Here is a 21,124-nt window from a genome sequence, read left to right on the forward strand (position 1 = left end):
TTGCCCAATATGGAAAAATGTGACATAATCCATTTTGCTGGCAAGAATGGTAAAATAGAATACTTCCGTTTTTTAAAAAATTAGCATCCAGTAAATGTTATCACACAGAAGGATTTTGGAGTGGGGAGGGGGTTCTTGCACGTGAATCACAAAGCCCACAAGCAGGTACAGCAAGTAATTAGGAAGGCAAATCATACTTATACATTTATTGGAAGCAGGGTGAAGAACAGAGTAAGGAGGTCTTGCTGCAATTATGTAGGGCTCTGGTGAGACCAGACCTTGGGTATCTGTAGTTTTGGTCTCCTTACCTAGGTAAGGATATACTTGCTTGGAATGAGTGCAATGAACATTCACTAGATTGATTCCATGGATGAGGGGTCTGCCTATGAGGAGAGCCTGAGTAGAATGGACCTATATTCTCTGAAATTTAGAAAAATAAGAGGTGAGCTCATCAAAATATAAAATTCTGAGCAGGCTCTACAGGGTAGGTTCTGAGAGGCTGTTCCCCTGGCTAGAGAGACTAGAATTAGGTACAGTCTCAGGATAATGGTCGACCATTTCGGTCTGAGATGAGAAATTTCTTCACTCAGTGGGTTACATGTGGATGTTCAGTCAATGAGAATATTCAGGACTTAATTTTGAGATTTTTGGGCACTAAGAGAAGCACAGAAATGGGGATAGGATGGGAATGTGGAATTGATGAAGAAGTTCAACCACAATCTTACTGAATGGCAAAGCATGTGCAAGGGACCATAGCCATAATATGTTATAACATAGACATGTCAGTAATAGATATCTCAGTGTCAAGTTTCACAAGATGCTAAGGGTAAGGGACTTCGGTGGATCTTGATAGGGAAGATAAGTGGACTAAGGTTGAATGAGGACAGGAATGCAGAGAAACCAGTGGTTAGGAAGGCCTGTATCTAAAGGCAATTTAAGTAAAGACTTAAATAGCCGAAGATGAGGAATCATGGTACAGAGATTCGATGGAGGAGAATTTGTTAAGCAACTTATCAGCAGATTTGCTTAAGCAGTAGATGAGGAGAATTTAAGGCAGTACAATACCTAGAATGATAATATGTTGGAGAATCTGGGGAGAGGGCCAAGATGGATTTAGCGATAAAAGTCATAAGGCAGCTGCTACAGCAAGGAAGGTGGTGGAATATTTAGGCGGGGGTGGGGGAGGCGGGTAGACAGGAAGAGAGTGAAGGGCATGCACACATTGTCAGTGAAAGTTCTAAAGTGTTTGCTGGCAGTGTTAACTTAGCTAGTCAGGTGTTATTCCACAGAAAACATGCAACAATTCAACAGATGTCATGAGAATCTCAGATGGGGGAACTGGTTAACTCTCAATAGTGTAGAAAGGGGTGACCCAAAATTGCCAGTTAAGACAAGTTTTGGAGAAAAGAGGAAATACTTTGAGAAAATATTTGATTTGAATGCATTCAATCATGGGCAACTGGTGACTAAAGTGCAAAGTTGTCCTTGCCATGGCCATTTCCTCTCCCCTATCTTAAGCACAAAACAGTTATCTTTTAAAAAAGGACATGCTCATTAAGGCAGTTTCCAGGGAAAGGTCAAAAAAGTACTGCATGCAGGAGTTAGACTATGTTGGAGCAGTACTTTTTAAAAAAAATAAACACACCATTGCAGTATTATTTTGCAATTTTGATGCAAAGTTGCTGCTCAAGATACCGGAAATACCTTTATTGTCACACTGTGGGACAGATGTGCTGGTCCAAAAAGCCGAAGGATTAGATTTGAAAAGGCTAAAATTAAATCCTAAAAATAAGAAGTCCTGTGTCAAAGACTACATGAAAAAAGCTGGCCAAGAGAAATGGACCCTTCACAAATAAAAGGTACTAATTTACACACTGCCCTTGCTAGTTTACACATTTCCCTTGGTCCAATCATTTTACATAAACTATTTCTAATAAAGAAATTGCACCCCTCACCCCCGGCATAATAAATGCACATTTAAAATATCAGGCTAAGAAATAGGATAAAACAATTGACAGGAGTCTGCTCGTTTTCTTATACTCAACAATTTCCAGTGTAGTTCAGTCTCTAAATCAAATTTGTTTCACGGGGTTTATCGCACCCTTCAGTAAAACTTGACTTACTTGGCTTCATTCAAATAACATTTTTGCACATAATACAGATAAGGTTCTGTGGGTAGTAAGAGAATCATATCACACAATGAAGCCACAGCAGTGCTTTCCCATGCAACTTAATGTTCTAAGTGTAAAAATAAAGAGTTACAAATTCTTCAAGTTATGAAATAAATTTGAAATTACGGAACACTTCAAATTAATAACTTGTCTCTCATAGGGTCATTAATCTGTGGAATTCTCCTTCCCATAAAGCAGTGAAACAGGGTTATTGAACATTTTTAATGCCAAGTTAGATTCTTGATTGACAAGGATGTCAAAGGGTATGGGGGCACACAGGAAGGTAGAGTTGAGACCACAGACAGGTCAGCCATGATCTTATCAAATAGCAGTGCATGCTCAGTGGGCCAAATGGCCTACTTCTGTTCCTATTTTGTATATTCCTGTGTACGTATGTTAATACTACAAGCATTTTAAGTGTAACAGCAATAAGTGTTTATGCATTAGATGGAAAACAAAATTTTCACACAATCTGCAATTGTACTGTTCACCCATTATTTGCCAGGATCATGTATATATAGATTATTGCTCAGATTTAATTGGAGGGAAAATGGGAAAAATGCTTCTCTGCGGTTTAGCAACTTACTACAGAAATGCACTTAGAAAATGTGAGGTCAGTAATCTGCATTGTCAAATACAAGGGGAAAAATTTCAAATTTACAAGACCTTGCAGGTAATTTTAACCTAACCCACCTGGAAGACAACTGACAGGATCACCCTAGCTTTCCAAAGTCAAAATAAAAGCAGGCAGGAGGTAAAACGGACAGCCAATCTAATCCTCATCATTCCCTGCCAGGTGAGTGAGTGTAAAATGAAATCATCTGTTTGACATATATTCAAGCTCTCTCAGGCAATCCCTAAACTATAGCATTTAACATAAAGCCCCAATGACTGATTTATCACTTCATTTTATTTCAATTTGTAACTTCCAGGTCAGATTTCAACACAGTAAAACTAATTCAGAGGTGAAAATAACTAAAACATTGTGAGGAGAAAGGTTTTAGTGGTGGTAATTAAAGACATTAACAAAGAGATAGGCTCTCAGGAGGCTTTTGAATAAAAGTAGTAGCATGGAAGAGGTGTTCAGGGATGGTATTTCAGAGTATGGGGAAAAATCTGAGGTGATTCACTTTGGTAGGAGGAATGTGGAGGCCACACTTGTAAGGCAAGAAGTTAAATACGATATCAGAGCAGGGAGGCCCAGGAATTGATAAACACAAGTTGATACAGCAATATAGCCTGCAAAGTACTAGGGCTCATTTCTAGAACAATAGAAAGCAATATAAAAAAGGCAATATTAATTTTAAAACCTTGGTTAGATTGCATTTGCATTACTACATGCAATTCTGGTCTCCATAAAAAAAGGCATTGGAGAACTGGAGAAAGCGAGACTTACAAGGATTTTACCAAAATTGAGATGAAAGGAAAACTAGGCCTCTTCACTGAAAGGTCAAAAGGAGACTTGACAGATTTTTTTTAAATTATGAAGGTGTCCATTAGGTAGATGCTGAGAAACTATTTCCACTTGTGGGTGAGTCCAGAACAAGTAAGCATATACAAGATAGCCACAACAGATCAGAAAGAAATACAGATGGATTTTTTTTTAAACACAAGACGTGGCAAGAATGAAGAACTAATTATCATGTGAAGGAATTGAACTACATAGCACTGACCCATTGAAGAGGCTTGATGTATAAATGAGAGCGAAGGAAACAGAAAAAAACAGGTAAGTTGGGAAATAGTGCTAGGAGCACAGGATGATTGTAGGGGGGATACATAGCTGGTAAAACAATGTGCGTGTTAATAGAAGTGGAAAAAGAGTGATCAGAGGCAGCTTTGTAAAAGATAGGAGGACCAATGGTCTTCCTGTAGTCAAACTGGACTGAAGCAAACAAGTATACTAACTGTCTTTCTCTCCACAGAGGCTCAGACCTGCTGAGTTTTTCCAGCAATTTTTGTTTTTGTTTCAAGTATCCTAACTTATTATTTGAATTACTACAGTAACTTACCAGCTTGTGGCACATTAAATGCAGTGTGCCTGGATTTATCCTTCATTGCAAAATCAGGTTCAACACATTCTGTTGTGGTTGAAGGCAACAAGCTGGTTGTTGTAGACTTTGATAGAGTTGCAGCTGCTTTACAAAAATCAAATCCACCACTTGTTGCTTCCTGCAGTTTGTTCTTAATGGCAGAGGTGCCATTTTGTACTTGGTCCTTTAATATAGAATCTGTATTTTTAAAGCTGAAACCAAATAAGGATCCAGTTGCTGAACTACCAAAGGTAAACGGCCTCTCTTTCTCACTGCTAAAGATGGACTTCACAGAATCAGATCCAAATACAAATTTTGGAGGAGACATAGAGGTATATGATGGTGCTTCTGTCAAGCAAGTACTTGCTGACTTGACGGCACTGGTTGGAGACACAACACATGCGTTTGTCTGTTCTGTTGCCTCCTTAATAGTTTCTTCTAGCACTGATATTGCAATCTTACCACAAGGAGATTCTCTTGGTGTATTCCCCCTTGAAGACAATGGTGTGACTAAAGTTCCCTGTTCTTGAGCCTTCTTAGCCTCTTCAAAGAGGTCTCGGAAAGAGTTGGCAACTTCTTGCTGCTTGAATCGTACAGCTAACTGTTCCATCTTTGCCTCATCATCTGCAAAATCCATAACACTCCAAATAAAGGCTTTTTCTGTTCCTTTCATGGGCTCAATTCTTACTTCTGGCGTCAGCCAGTGATTGGCACAAATTTTTAACACTTGGTCCCGTCTCATAACTATCCGAACTTTTTTAGAATCATAATTTTGTAAAATCTTCAGGTCTCCTATTCCTCTTTCTTTCCACTGACATACTTCTTTGTCATATCGATAAAGTTTGGCTCTGTGACAAAAGATAACTTGCTCATTTTCCTCTCCTGTCGATACATCAATCAAATCAGGTAGTGGAATGACTGGCTCAAAATGCTGAACATCCTTCTCTTCCTCTTGTCCAAATTCTGAATCTTCATCTGTACCCACAGACAACCCACTGTGGTTCAGTTTAGGAGATTTTAATGGACTCAAGCTTGGCTGGAAACTAAAGTTAAACCCAGTTGTTGAATCGCCAAAGCGGAAGAGGTTTTTCCTCACCGGACTGCTAGTATCAGGGGACCCATATGCAGTGCTAGATACACTTGTATCCAAGGCCTCTTCACGTAGATCATAATTATCCCACTCCAATGTAGGCCCAGTACTTTCTGAATGTGGTTTAATTACTAAACCAGAGGTGCTGCTGCTTTCAGAAACAGAAATAACATTCCCTTCATCTTTCAACCTTCCTGTCTCGTCTTTCAAAAAATGCTTCAGGTCTTTTAAACCGCTCTTCATTTCTTCAGCCTTTTGTATTAGCCGAGCTGTCCTGCCATTGTCTAATAATTTATGAGGTGTCTGCAGCGGAATATCTAGCAACAGCCTTTGGAATTCTTCAAATTTCTCTTTAAAATCTTCAGCCAATTCAGGAGTCTTAAACTTTGCTGCTAGCTGTTCTGGTTTGGCTTCACCATCTGAAAAATCACTAGCCAACCACATCCATGCCCTATCAGAGCCCATTAAGGGTTTGAGATTCATTGTGGTCGTGATCCAGTGATTTGCACACACTTTGAAAACTTGCTCTCGACGCATTAGTATCCGAAGACGGCCATTCGCTTTGTTTTGGAGAACTTTGAGATTTCCAACACCACGTTCTTTCCATTGGCTGGTTTCTGTATCAAACCTAAATAGCTTAACTCTCTGAGAATAAAGTAACGTTTCGTCTTCTTCACCTGTAATGAGGTCTACTTTTTCAGGCATGAGAACAACAGGATCAAAATGAATATTATCTCCCTCTTCAGTTTTGTACAATTCATCATCTTCATTTTCTGCAGAAGCAGTTGGTGTAATGCATGTTGAAAATAGCTGCTGACCCATTCCTTCAAAACCTCTGAAATTAGGATCTTTATGACCAAACTGAAATTCTTTATCTGCAGTTTTTGCAAGGTCAGCAAAGGAAGAGACATGGGCGTTCTTACCCAGAAAAAAATCTTCACTTTGGTTTGAAGTATCAGATGCTTGATTTGTGTCTCCACTAGATTTCGAATGCATTCTCTCTCTCTCTTTTTGCTGTTCAGCAAAAGATTTTAAAAACAGCGCAGCCGATCCTTCCTGTAGTGGCTGGTTACCTTTATCCCTAGAGTCTTTGTTCGTATCAGGCAACCCAAATTTAAACCCACCACTTGAAGGGGAAGAAAATAAGAATTTAGTACTAGAAAATGGTTGTGAAGGAGGACATGACGATGCCTCAACCTTTAAAGTCGTTGAGCTGTTACTGTGGCCAAATTTAACGCCACTTGCAGGAAAGTTAAGTTTAAATCCTGATTCAGGCGTTTCAGATTTAGTATAAACACTGGCAATACCAAAGGGGACAGGAGCAGTTGAAATACCTGCAGCTTTACTGTTTGGGTTAGGTATCTGACAGGCTACACAGTTTGCCACATTTGCTTCATTTCTCACATAACAAGTGGCACAATCCCATTGTCCCTCCTTTTTGGCAAACAACCTTTCAAATGTTGCCTGTGCAGATGTTCTCTCACCACACTTGAAGGCTGATTCTGATTGGCCCATAGGTGTAACAACTATAATGTCGCCATTAGGTTTGGGTGTCTGACAGGATGCACATTTTGCCACATTTCCATTATTTCTTACCAAACAAGTGTCACAATCCCACTGTCCCTCCTTTTTGCTAAATGCATCAAATCCTTTTGGCGTTTTCATAGACACACTGTCGAGGCCAAACTTAAAGGTTGCTGGTTGGTTGTATGATACGACAGAATCTTTACAAGATGGACTTAGTGTCTGGCAAGACACACACTTCAGGGCAGTTGCTTCATTTCTGACACTACATGCATTGCAGTTCCATTGGCCATCTGCTTTTCCAAATGGTGGACCAAAACTAGCAGGTACAACCGGCTTTGCAATGTCTGTCTTAGCACTGAATGCAAATGTTGCAGGTGCTGGAATGGCTGAAGTAATGCTGTCCTTGCTGCTGACATTTGGTGTCTGGCAAGCTACACAATGTGATGAGGTAGCTTCATTTCTGAGAAAACATCCACTGCAATCCCATTGGCCTTCCTTTGAAAATTTGTCACCAAATCCTGTTGTTTTAGTAAAAGCTGTAGCAATCTGCTCAGTTACTCCAACTTCACTTCCATTTTGCACTGAGGTTTGTGAAATGGAAGGCAAACCTGGTTTTCCAATAATGGTTTTGGGACTTTGGCAGGCTGCACACACAGAAGCAGCTGCAAAATTTCGTACAAAACATGAGCTACAATCCCATTCGCCATCTTTCTTGATGAACTGAGCACCAAATCTGGACTCTTCAGTTGCAGACTTGATAGCACCCGAGTGCGTGTTCTCAGCCCTGATTTTGATTCCCATTTTCCTTTCTGGGCCGGGTAGACCACTCGATTTTAACTTTTGACCTTTAACCAAGTTTTGTGCTTCTTCAAATTTGGTTTTGAACAATGCAGCCTCATCAGCAGTTTTAAATCGGACAGCTAGTTGTTCAGGTTTTGGCTTTTCATCAGAATAATCTAAAGCACACCAGACCCATGATTTATCAGATCCTGCATTTGGCTTCAATTTCATGTCTGCTGTTATATAATGATTTGCACAGATTTTAAGAACCTGATCCCGTCTCATCAGGAGTCGGATTTTGCCAGATGCCCTGTGTTGTAGTAGTTTCACATGTCCAATGCCTCGTTCCTTCCATTCTTTGGTCTCAGTGTCAAAACGGAAGAGCTTAGCTCTGTTGGAAAACAGTACTTCTTCATCTTCTTCTCCAGTTTTCACATCTACTTTGTCAGGAAGCGGTATAACTGGGTCAAAATGCGGACCATCTTCATCAGGAACACTGTCCCCATCACTTTCACCACCTTTGTCTTCTACATTGACTCCAGTTGTCTTACCAGCAGCCATGAAACCAAATGGCTGATTACTCATAACATTGTTGAATGAATTTTTATTTTGTTTCGGAGCTGAAGAGTCATCAAAAGGGTCCTGCCCTCTTAGGGAAAAGAAGCTTCCCCGATTGGGTACTGCTTCTGGTGTAAACATGTGACCGACAATTTGGTCACTTTTTACACATCTACCTGCAGTTAAAATGCCCAAAAGACTATCACTGGCAGTTGAAGGTGGTGTCTGGGCCTTCATCTGTGGTGATGAAAATGTAAAATCCCCCTCATTATTTTTGAAATTAGAGTTAAATTTGAATGTTGTTGCTGGTGTGGAATGCATTATTCCACTAACCAAGGAAGGCTTTGTGGTTTCATTTTGCATTTGTTGGTTGAGTTTTCCAAATTCTATCCCCTTAGTTTCCGTAGGCTTAGTTAGCTGCATTCCCACTGATGGCTTAGTGAAGTAACCAGGCTCTGGCAATGGTGGGTTTGTGCTGGTCTGTGGAACACCATGATTGTAGTAGTCTTCACCAAATGGTGAAAGTAATCCAGTTGCAGGAGATTCAAAACGTAACTGTGTTCCATACATATCCTGTGAATACATACATGCTGAGTTGGTCTGAACAGGTGGAGTATGAGTTTGCTGTTGATATCCATACATGGACTGTTGTGGTGGAATTCGACCAATTCCATATGCAGGAGGCTATTTTAAGGAAAACAACTGTCAAATATTAGATGGTCAATGCATACACATACTCGAAATGCTGTATATCATGTTGTTAGGTACCTTGGTTGGAGTCACATTGGTTGCTGTTCCAAGAAGGTACTGGGAGTTATATGCTGGCGATTGATTGTAGAACACAGAGGGTCCTGAGGTAGAAACTAAGAGTTTATTCATTAGTTTGTATCTTTTACATAAATGTCTCAATGGCTATTAACAGAATACACAAGTGTCAAACTGAGTAATAAAACAAAAAAACTACTTTAAAATAATTTTATATAAACAGCACTTGAATAAGCTTTATTTGAAATAACCAGCCTGAGCCAAAAACTGTTCTGAAGGGAATTTTTAAAACAAGCTGGAACCCACTGTTCATGATTATTGGGCAACTTTTTTAAATTTTGAATTTAAATCACTGTTTCTACTTTAGCATTAATTCTTCAAACCCTCACTCAGATCAGTTACATGAACAGAAATAAAGGGATTGTGAATTGAAACAATCAATTCATTTTATTTAAAACTAGTATTTTACTTTGAAACCTCAAGTTACCCAAACAAACTAGAACAGTACATGTAAATTAAACATTAGGATAAAAAAAAACAGCCAGGGTCCAATTTAAAATGGTTCTCTTTTACAAATTATATTGCTTACTGTTTAACACTCATGCATACAGTTAAACAAAATGATTGCATTTAGTTATAATAGGTTATTGCAAAAAGTAACTTCATTGTTATTTTATGGACTAGAAGCATGATAACTTTGATTGTCCATCTTCATTCTCTCTGAGACAGTTTCTCCCCTCAGCATATTTCATAGATGTAAGTCATAGTGAGCATTGGATTTACCTGTTAAAGGTGCCCCCTGAAAATTGTGTGTTCCCTGGTAGTTTTCCAGATGGGTATCTGCACCATAACTGTCTTTGTGCCATCGCGAACGTGACGATTCAGTTGTATTTGAATTATTTAACTTCAGTTCACGCACTTCATCCTGGAGCATTATGGAAAAATCTCAAATTTATCATACACGACTTTTTTTTTTAAAAAACAGGGATTTAATTTCATGCATCAATGTAAGACAACATGAGCATTGACCAGGAGCAGATTCATGCTCTATTCAAATCAGCCATGCTGCTCCTAAAACAAAGGCAAAAGGGAGAACTAAGACTCCAGACATTGCTTTTCTGGACCAACATGAGCATTGGAAAACGCCCAGAAATTATTAGGGATCTTACAAACACCTCCCTGCACTCAGAATACAGGCTCAAATTGTGACATTCATACTCTTGTTAACCCCTGTATAGAGGGCATTCTATTCCTATACAAGATATTACAGTTGAATTTACAGTAAATTAGAAGTTGCTGCCTTCAATTAATGCAAGTATATTGCTACAAACTGTATCATGAATTTCACTAGAGATTCTTTTGCTATGACAAGACATCGAATATATGGAATTGGCCTATTCTTCTATGAGCTCCTCTCCTATACATATAAAGTTTACAACAGATTTCATGTTTGATAATTTTATGTTGGATAATTTTGCTCAAGTGGTTTAGCACATTGCATGAATTGCAAAACACATTGTTACTTTGTAATACATCACATTATGTTAGGCTACATGAAACAACTGCATTTTATTTGATGTAAAACTGGACATACAATAATTGGTAAAAATCACAAATAATTATGCTGAAAGATGTGACTAAATAGCACAAGTTAAAAAGGGTCAAAATATGCATCATTTCACCAATTTTTTATCATTAGCTACACATAAAATTTCTAAATTTCCAAAGATTACATCATACCTTCAGTTGTTCTACTTGTTGGCAAAGCATCTGTAATAAATGTTTCTGATCCTCAGCCCAACGAGGAGGAGTTTTTGGAGACCACTGAAGAAAGATCACGAAGTAATTTCTAAATCAATTTATAAAATCTATTTCTCACAAGGAAAAAATTCAGAATAGAACAGCTTAGACACTTAGAACCTATATTATGGCATTCAAAGGTTAAAATTATATTCAAAGTAATATTTTCTTCTTCTTCCTAAGTAACTGAAAAAAATATCCAGTCCTTATTTATTTTCAATTCACTGAAACTGCAAGGATCCATAATGTTAGCATCTGTGTAATCATTTAGCTTCTTAGAAATTTTAAAACAAAACATCAATAATTAAGAAATACAGCTTTCAGTTGGTCTTAATGCTTTAACAAAGTTGAGACAATATTCATTGATCATGTTGAAATATTTATTTGTAGTTACGCAGTCAGATATAAAGATGAAAACTGAAGTATCACTGATTTAGAAGAACAATGCAGAGTACATGGTATGAAAGGAAAAAAACAACAGGTGGGGAGCATCAAGACAAAGTTATCCCTCTACTAAAAGTATGAAAGCCTACGCCTTGCTGTCATTTGTAGAACTCAAGTCAACTTGAAAAGACTAAATTTACCTTGTAACTCTTGGTTGGTGATGGAGTAAGTTTTGTTGGAGACGGGGTAGACTGTTTGACCTGTAATGACTCCATAGAAATGCCATTTTCAGCTGTCTGGGAACATTCATTTATTTCTTCTCCATGGTCAAGCACATCTCCATTATATTCTTGAAGATGTTGATTTACCAACTCCATCATTTCTTTCACTGTATCTAATGATACAGGCAACTAGTGAAAAGCCACATCATAAAATGAGTTGGAACAATGGGGAAGAGTTTGGCAAGGAGAGAAGAGGCAAAACCATAAAAGCTGCATCCTGGCTCAAAACGAAGGAAAAGCATGAAATAATTCATATTCTAAAATGATTAATTTCTTCAAATATTCACTAGCAAAAACACAAGCGTTATTCCCCAACCCAAGGTTTCAGAAGGGAAAAATATTGTCTAGCCTTCGCCTCTGAATAATTGAGTAAAGTGCACCAAGGAAAGCCAAATCAATGCTTTTTGCAGGCTGATGCCACAAGAAACTTGAATGTGATCCCATGAACAGCAGCTGGTATAATGGCCAATTAATCTATTTTAGTGGAATTGGTAGGAATTAGGAGACAGTCTTCACTCTTTCTGCCAGTGTCCAGCTGAACAGGAAGTTCTGGTCTCAGTTTAATGTCTCAAGTATTATTGCACATCAAGCATAAATAACAGTTTCATTCTGTAATAAAAACGAAATACTGTGGATGCTGGAAATCTGAAACAAAAATTGCTGGAAAAACTTAGCAGGTCTGACAGCATCTGTGGAGACGAAGGCAGAGTTAACCTTTCGCGTCTGTATGACTCATCAGAACAGTTTACTTCTCTTCATTTACCAAAGGTAAACATAAGTGTCAGCCAAATAACTACCAGCCATGCACATTCCAGAAGGCATTTGATGAGATCCCAAGAGACTGCTAGCTAAAGCTGAAGTTCATGAAAATGACTAGGTTGACTAGTTAGGAAATTGGTTGAGCAAAACAGAGTAGGGGCAATTGGCAGGTATTAATTGACATTGTGACTAGTGGTGTGGTGCATGGATCTGTGTCGCAGCCTCAACTGTTCACAGTATTTATTCATGGATTCATATCTTTTCAGTTAGATGATGGGATAGAAAGCCAGATCCACATTTGCTGATGATACCAAGATAGACAACATCGTTAGTGTAGACAGAAGCATAAACTTAAAAATATTCATAGATTAAGTGAAAGGGTAAATCCGTGGCAAATGTAAGGTCTCCCACTTTCACAGAATCTGAACTGCACAGGAGGCGGCCATTCGGCCCTACATGTCTGCACTGGCTCTCCAAATGAGCATTATGACCTAGTGCCATTGCCCTGCCTTTTCCCCATATTCATGCACATTGTTTCTATTCAAATAATCATCTAACGTCCTCTTGAATGCCTCGATTGAACCTGCCTCCATCACACTTGCAGGAAGTGCATTCTAGATTCGAATCACTCGTTGTGTGAAAGTTTTTTTTTCCTCATGTCACACTTACTTCTTTTGCAAATCACTTTAAATCTGTGCCCTCATTCTTGATCCTTTTACGAGTGGGAACAGCTTCTCCCTATCTACTCTGTCCAGTCCCCTCATGATTTTGAACATCACTGTCAAATCTCCTCTCAGCCGCCTTCTCTCCAAGGAGAACAGTCCCAACCTCTCCAATCTATCCTCATAGCTGAAGTTTTTCATCCCTGGAACCACTCTTGTAAACCTCTTCTACATTCTCTCCTATGTATTCACATCCTTCTTATAATATGGTGCCCAGAACTGCACACAATATTCCATCTGAGGTCTTACAAGTGTCTCATATAAATTCAGCATACTATTTTTTTTTATTCATTCACAGGATGTAGGCTTTGCTGGCTGGGCCAACATTAATTGCCCATCCTTAGTTGCCCTTGAGAAGGTGGTGGCGAGCTGCCTTCTTGTAGCAGTTCACATGGTAGAGGTACACCCACAGTGCTGTTAGGGAGGGAGTTCCAGGATTTTGATCCAGCGACAGTGAAGGAATGCCGATATATTTCCAAGTCAGGATGGTGAGTTACTTGGAGGGGAACCTCCGGGAGGTGGTGTTCCCATGTGTCTGCTGTCCTTGTCCTTCTAGATGGTAGTGGTCATGGGTTTGGAAGATGCTGTTTAAGGAGCCTTGGTGAATTCCTGCAGTGCATCTTGTAGATGGCACACACTGCTGCTACTGTGCCTCGGTGGTGGCAGGAGTGAATGTTTGTGGATGTGGTGCCAATCAAACAGGCTGCTTTGTCCTGGACATTATCCAGCTTCTTGAGTGTTGTGGGAGCTGCACTCATCCAGGCAAGTGGGGAATTTTCTATCACACTCCTGACTTGTGCCTTGTAGATGGTGGACAGGCTTTGGGGAGTCAGGTGGTGAGTTACTGGTCACACGATTCCTAGCCTCTGACCTGCTCTTGTAGCCACTATATTTATATGGCTAGTCCAGTTCAGTTTCTTGTCAATGGTAACCCCTGGGATGTTCACAGTGGGGGATTCAGTGATGGTAATGCCACTGAACATCAAAGGGCGATGGTTGGATTTTCTCTTTTTGGAGATGGTCATTGCCTGACACTTGTGTGGCACGAATGTTACTTGTCACTTGTCAGCCCAAGCCTGGATATTGTCCAGGTCTTGCTGCATTTGGTCATGGACTGCTTCAGTATTTGAGTCATCGCGAATGGTGAATAGTGTGCAATCATGAGCAAACATCCCCACTTCTGACCTTACGATGGAAGGAAGGTCATTGATGAAGCAGATGAAGATGGGTAGGCCTAGGACACTATCCTGAGGAGCTCCTGCAGTGGTGTCCTGGAGCTGAGATGACTGACCTCCAACAACCACAACCATCTTCCTTTGTGTTCGGTATGCCTCCAACCAGCAAAGAGTTTTCCCTGATTCCCACTGACTGCAGTTTTGCTAGGGCTCCTTGTTGCCACACTCAGTCAAATGCTGCCTTGATGTCAAGGGCAGTCACTCTCACCTCACCTGGGGAGTTCAGTTCTTTTGTCCATGTTTGAACTAAGGATATAATGAGGTCAGGATCTAAGTGGCTCTGGCGGAACCCAAACTGGGCATCAGTGAGCAGGTCATTGCTAAGCAAGTGTCTCATTGTAGCACTGTTGATGACCCGTTCCATTACTTTACTGATTATCAAGAGTAGGCTGAAGGGACGGTAATTGGCTGGGTTGGATTTGTCCTGCCTTTGTGTATAGGACATACCTGGGCAATTTTTCACATAGCCGGGTAGATGTCAGTGTTGTAGCTGTACTGGAACAGCTTGGCTAAGAGTGCAGCAAGTTCTGGAGCACAAGTCTTCAGTACTATTGCCAGAATATTGTCAGGGCCCATAGCCTTTGCAATATCCAGTGTCTTCAGTCTTTTCTTGACATCACGTGGAGTGAATCGAATTGGTTGAAGACTGGCATCTGTGATGCTGGGGGCCTCCGGAAGAGGCCAAAATGGATCATACACTCAGCACTTCTGGCTGAATATTGTAGCAAATGCTTCAATCTTATCTTTTACTCTGCTGTGCTGGGCTGGGCTCCTCCATCATTGAGGATGGGGATATTTGTCGAGCCTCCTCCTCCAGTGAGCTGTTTAATTGTCCACCATCATTCACAAGTGGATGTGGCAGGACTGCAGAGCTTAGTTCTGATCCGTTGGTTATGGGATTGCTTAGCTCTGCCTATCACTTGCTGATTATGCTGTTTAGCACGGAAGTAGTCCTGTATTATAGCTTCACCAGGTTGACACCTCATTTTTAGGTATGCCTGGTGCTGCTCCTGGCATGCCCTCCTGCAATCTTCATTGAACCAGGGTTGATCCCCTGGCTTGATGGTGTTGCTAGAGTGGAGAATATGCCAGGCCACGAGGTTACAGACTGTGTTTGAGTACAATTCTACTGCTGCTGATGGCCCACAGCGTCTCATGAATTCCCAGTCTTGAGTTGCTAGATGTGTTTGAAATCTATCCCATTTAGCACGATAGAGGATTCCATGTGAAGGCAGGACTTTGTCTCCATGATGACTGTGCGGTGGTCACTCCCACTGATACTGCCATGGACAGATGCATCTGCGTCAGGCAGGTTGGTGAGGATGAGATCAAGTATGTTTTTCCCTCGTTGGTTCCCTCACCACCTGCCGCAGACCCAGTCGAGCAGCTATGTTCCTTAGGACTTGGCCATTGAAGTCCCCCACCCAGAGTATATTCTGCACCCGTGCCACCCTCAGTGCTTCATTCAAGTGATGGAGGAGCAAGGCTTTATCAGCTGAGGGTGCACAGTATGTGGAAATCAGCAGGAGGTTTCCTTGACCATGTTTGACCTGATGCCATGAGACTTCATGGGGTCCAGAGTTGATGTTGAGGGTTCCCAGGGCAACTCCCTCTCGATTGTATACCACTGAGCCACCACCTCTGCTGGGTGTGTCCGGCCAGAGGGACAGGTCATACGCAGGGATGGTGATGAGATCTGGGACATAATCCACAAGGTATGATTCCATGAGGATGACTAGTTGCTTGACTAGTCTGAGACAGCTCTCCAAAATTAGCCCCCAGAAGTAAGGAGGACTTTGCAGGAAAGACAGGGCTGCGATTGCTGTTGTAGTTTCCAGTGCCTAGGTCGATGCCATCCTGTTTCATTCCTTTTTTGAGTCTTTGTAGCGGTTTGATATATTTCAGAAGCATTTAAGAGTCAACCACAGGTAAGGATGACAGATTTCCTTCCCTAAAGGACATTAATGAACCAGATGTGTTTTTACAACAATGTCATCATTAGACCTTTAATTCCAGATTTTAATTTGAACCGGGTCCCTAGAGCATTACCCTGGGTCGCTGGATTACTAGTACAGCGACAATACCACTGTGCCATCACCTCCCCTATTGTACTTTATGCCCCTATTAATAAAGCCCAGGATACTATATGCCCCATTAGCTGCTCACTCCACTTGTCCTGCCACCTTCAATGACCTATGCATATATACACCCAGGTCTTTCTGCTCCTGCACTACCTTCAAAGTTTCACCCTTTATTTTATATTGTCTATGTTCTTCCTACAAAAATGCATCATCTCACACTTCGCCGCATTGAACTTCATCCTTTTGAAGTTCCACACTGCCCTCACAGTTCACAACAGTCCCAAGCTTTGTATCATCCGCAAACTTTGAAAGTGTCCCCTGCACACCAAGATCCAGATCATTAAAATATATCAGGAAAGGCAAGGGTCCCAATACTGACCCCTGGGGAACTCCACTTCAAATCTTCCACCAAACCAAAAAATATCTATTGACCATTACTTTCTGCTTCTTATTTTTCAGTCAACTTTGTATCCACCTTGCTACTGTCCCTTTTATTCCATGAGCAATAACATTTCTCACAAGTCAGTTATGCGGCATTGTGCCAAGTGCCTTTTCAAAGTCCATGTACACCAGTCAACAGCATTACCCTCATCAACCTTTCCTGCTACCTCTTCAAAAAACTCCAGCAAGTTAGTTAAACACGGTTTCCTCTTAAGAAATCCATGCTGGCTCTTCCTTATCAACCTATAGTTTTCCATGTGATTACTAATTCTATCCTGAATAATTGTTTCTAGAATCTTGTCCACCACTGAAGTTAGTTAAACTGACTGGTCTGTGATTGCTGGGCTTATCCTTACAATCTTTTTGAACAAGGGCATAATGTTTGCAATTCTCCAGTCCTCCGATACCACCCGAGTCTAGGGGAAATTGAAAGAACCGAAAAAAAAATTGTAACGGAGTACTTCCCGAATGGTGAAAAGCAGCAATTGCCCTGAGCCTTGAGGGGTTCCAGGTAACACACCCTCTCTTTCTCTCTTTCTTTTGGGATTGTGTGTTTGAGCATACGGCCCCTGTAAATTGTGTGTGTGGCCGTGCACACACGGTAGGTTAAGAAACTAAATCGTGTGCAGCCTGCACAAAAGCTTTTGGGTTGCTGTGTGATTGTGCAGCTTAGAAGGAATGTTGGGTTCAGGTACATAGTTTACAATCTCATGAACAGACAGACAATAATCAAAAATGCTAAAGTGATCCTTGTAGCTGTATCTAAAAGGCTGGAATACAGTGGGTCGAAGTCATGCTTCAGCTATACAGGTCCATGGTTTGCCCCCACTTGGAGTACTGTGAACAGTTCTGGGCACCATAATGTGGGGAGGATATACTGGCCTTGGAGGGAATGCAATGTAGGTTTATCAGAATGATACCTGGATTTCAAGCTTTAAAATACAAGATGATTACAAAAGCTAGGGATGTACTTCCTGGAATTAAGAGGTTTAAGAGGTAAGTTGATGAAGTTTTCAAGATATTAAAGGGGAACAGATAGAATAGGTAGAAACTATTTCCACTGTTTGGAGAGTCTAGGACCAGGCAGGTAAAGTCTAAAAAAACTGGAGACATCTTTCAGGTGTAAAATCAGTAAACACTTCTCTACACAAAGGATGGCAGAAGTTTGGAATACTCTCTAGTGTATGGCGACTGATGCTAAATCAATTGTTAATTTTAAAACAGAGAGTGATAGATTTTTGTCGACCAAAGGTGTTAAGGGATGTGGGACAAAGGCAGGTAAATAGGTTATGTTGCAGGTCAGCCACTATCACTCTGAATGATGGAACAGACTCAAGGTGTTAAATGGACTACTCCTGCTCCTATGTACAACCTGGAGGATATTGTCTGGAGGTATTCAGTAAACCATTCAGTCTTGCCATATCTTGCTTTCATCCCATATCTATTTGCAATAGACACTAAACATGGGAAACAGGAACTGTGACTGATTTTCCTCAAACCATGGACATGAGGTCAAATTTGGACACCCTCTCTAGTGCCAAGGTGGAGATCTTCAAAATCAAAGATCAGAGGGGCAAAGCCTAGAACTTTCCTAGTGTGTACTGCTCAGCTTTTCACTGGATAAACCTTTTGAGCTTTTATGATCCATAGAATTGAAAATTAATATTAAGCCTGCATGAAACATGACAATTACTAATAAAGTTAAGAATTGAATTCTAATTAGCCATCATTTTACCCAAAAGGTTCAGCAATTTCTGTCAGCCTAATAGTGAATTAGTTTCTACATAGTATATTTTTTCAAATAACTTTAAAATTAATTTACAATGGGATTTTTCCCTTTACTATCTATTAATTCACAGGCACTTACGCTGTCAATTGCCACAATGTTAGATTCAGCTTCATTCAAGACCTTTTTGAGGTATTCTTTGCTGCTGAGTAGACAATTTTTACATTCCTCTTGCTCATCAGAAGCCATCTCATCGCCATTTTCATATTCCTCAGACCTCCGATGAAATATCTAATAAAACCAGTAAAATGCAAGTTACATCAGCACTTGCAGACATGTCTATGAATATAATAATACTGCCGGCACTTACCAAAGCAAGATTCCAATGTGCAACAATATTATTGATGGATTCAAAAGCAGCAATTGCCTCATCAATTTTTCCATCAACTACATCAAGTGTAGCAAAAGCAATTTCCATTTCCTTTTCATAATCTTTAACTTCAGTGACCTAAGATAAATGAACAGTCTTCATTTATACAGTGATAACACAGGTGCTTCAGAGTCTAATACTATATTGAATTTTTAAACAAAAGCAATATACATCACAACTTCCTGTGCCAATGCCTCCAATTAAAGGACTGCAGAAATTTCAGCTTAAACTTTTCACCTTTTGTATGAACTCACAGCCCAACCATACTTTTCTCCAAAAACTTTTAAAACTGTGACATGTTGAACTGAAGAACAGATTAAATCTCATCCGTGACAATTCCCTACTCTTGAACCAAACAAGCAGCCATCTTTTTTTAAAAAGAGAATGGAGCATTGATACTTAAATACAGTACCTGGTCATGCTCCACAGTCACGGTTCTAAGTTTTCAAGGTAAAATGGAGCCACCTAATGTGATCTCAAGGCACAGTAAAATTCAAGAATCCCATATTATAGAAACAGAATTGGAAAGTCATAGCTATCATTTGGGTCATAGCTTTGCTAAGAATGGGCAATTTTAAATCGATTGTGTTGCTTTAGAGATCTCATTTATAGACGCTGTATTGCCTTTAAGATGGCCTCTGATTTGGGATAGGTCTGACTATCATTGCTATTGTACTTTTAAAGCACCAGTGCCACTAACAGGAGTAGGTATTTAAGTCACATCCTAGTTGTTTCTTCATCGGTCCACAGTTTACAGTGCATTTGACTTGCACTGACTTTAGACAAACAAGATTAATACAAAACCCACACCTTCCTCTGCTCACACAGAACAGCGAGAAGCAGAGAAAATGCTGAGCCTATTGTTCACCATGCAGAACGTAGAAGGGAGCTTCTGCTCAGATTGAAGAGATCGGGTTCATGAGGATTTAAAGGAAGCTGGGCAATTCACTCAACCTGGGCTAGAGAGACGGAAAACCCAATGTTATCCTCGCAATGCAAGTCAACTCAGGGATTAGGAGTTACCCAGATGGGAACAGAAAAAGGAAATAGGCATCAGGAATCAGCTTCTGCGAGAATGAAGTGTCAGTTTAAGGGACAGCATAAAGTATAACCATGGCGTAGGATTTTCAGTCATGTTAAAAGTCACTTTAGGGGATCATTTCTATAGTCTAAAGTTTACTTGCCTACGTAGTAGTCAATCTTGCTTTTAGTTTGTTCCTGTCAAAGTTTTAGCACTTGAAATCTTGTCATGTGATCCTCTCAGTCAGTCACTGGAAATTCAAATATATATTTTTTTTAAAAAGTTAGCAGTCTCCACGGGGCTTGTAACACTCCATTGAGACTGATTTACTTGTTATTTCTTCCAACCTTTCACATTTCACTCACTGCTCACAACATCAGATCCTCCATGTCAGAGAGATCAAATGTGGGTTCAGTGATTACCCAAAAGTCCTCTTTCTGGCTTCAAGTGTGGCCTGAGCTGCTGGTTGCTTGGCATTTTACCTCTCCATTACACTCCACCAGACATGGGATGGCTTTGGCCTCCTACATTGTTCCAAGAAATGCATGTCAACTGGACCATAATATAAGAAATAGGAGCAGAAGACTACAGCCAGTCGAGCCTGCTCTGCCATTCATGGCTGATCATGGGATTCAACTTCCGCCTGCTCTCCATACCTCTTGGTTCTCCAAGGCACCAAAAATCTGTCTACCCCAGTCTAAATGCATACTAAAATGGAGCATCCACAATCCTCTGGGGTACAGAATTCCAAAGTTTCACAACCCTTTGAGTGAAGAAATTTCCCATCTCAGTCCCAAATGATTGGTCCCTTATCCTGAAGCTGTATCCCCCTTGTCCTGGATTCCACAGTTAGGGGAAACAATGTCTCAGCTTCCAACCTTGTCAAGTCTCATCATAATCTTGAATAGTTCAATAAGATTATCTTGCATTCTTGTAAACTTCAGAGAATATAGGGCCAACTTACTCAGCCTCTCATCACAGAACAACGTTCTCATTCCAGGGACCAATCTATTGAACCTTCACTGCACTGCCTCCAATGCAGGTATATCCTTCTTTAAATAAAGAGATCAGAGCTGCACATGTATTCGAAGCGTGATTTCACTAAAGCCCCGTAACAACTGTAGTAAGACTTCTTTATTGTTGTATTCAAATCCCAGGAATACAAGAGGACCTGCCAAGTTTGCTCCACGATTCAATATGATGGCTGATCCTGGGCTTCAACTCCACTTCCCTGCCCGTTCCTCATACCCTTCGATTCTCTGAGACACCAAAAATCTGTCTATCGCATCCTTAAATGTATTCAACGAGTATTCAATGATGGAG

The 21,124-nt window shown here is 40.4% G+C and overlaps 1 protein-coding gene across 4 annotated transcripts in view; it reads right to left on the reverse strand.

Moving 5' to 3' along the window:
- Positions 1-21,124, reverse strand: part of ranbp2 (RAN binding protein 2) — an 83,910-nt gene that overhangs the window by 30,014 nt on the left and 32,772 nt on the right. For 3 of the 4 annotated variants that reach the window (XM_041199491.1, XM_041199490.1, XM_041199493.1), the window contains exons 14-20: positions 18,721-18,858; positions 18,492-18,641; positions 11,306-11,515; positions 10,662-10,745; positions 9,705-9,846; positions 8,925-9,019; positions 4,181-8,840 (exon numbers count right to left, since the gene is read on the reverse strand). In XM_041199491.1, coding sequence (XP_041055425.1) covers positions 4,181-8,840; positions 8,925-9,019; positions 9,705-9,846; positions 10,662-10,745; positions 11,306-11,515; positions 18,492-18,641; positions 18,721-18,858 — 5,479 coding nt within the window. The remainder of the gene's footprint in view (positions 1-4,180; positions 8,841-8,924; positions 9,020-9,704; positions 9,847-10,661; positions 10,746-11,305; positions 11,516-18,491; positions 18,642-18,720; positions 18,859-21,124) is intronic. The other variant, XM_041199492.1, reaches the window with a different exon arrangement.

This window comes from Carcharodon carcharias, chromosome 11 (assembly GCF_017639515.1).
Source record: "Carcharodon carcharias isolate sCarCar2 chromosome 11, sCarCar2.pri, whole genome shotgun sequence".
Classification (NCBI taxonomy): domain Eukaryota; kingdom Metazoa; phylum Chordata; class Chondrichthyes; order Lamniformes; family Lamnidae; genus Carcharodon; species Carcharodon carcharias.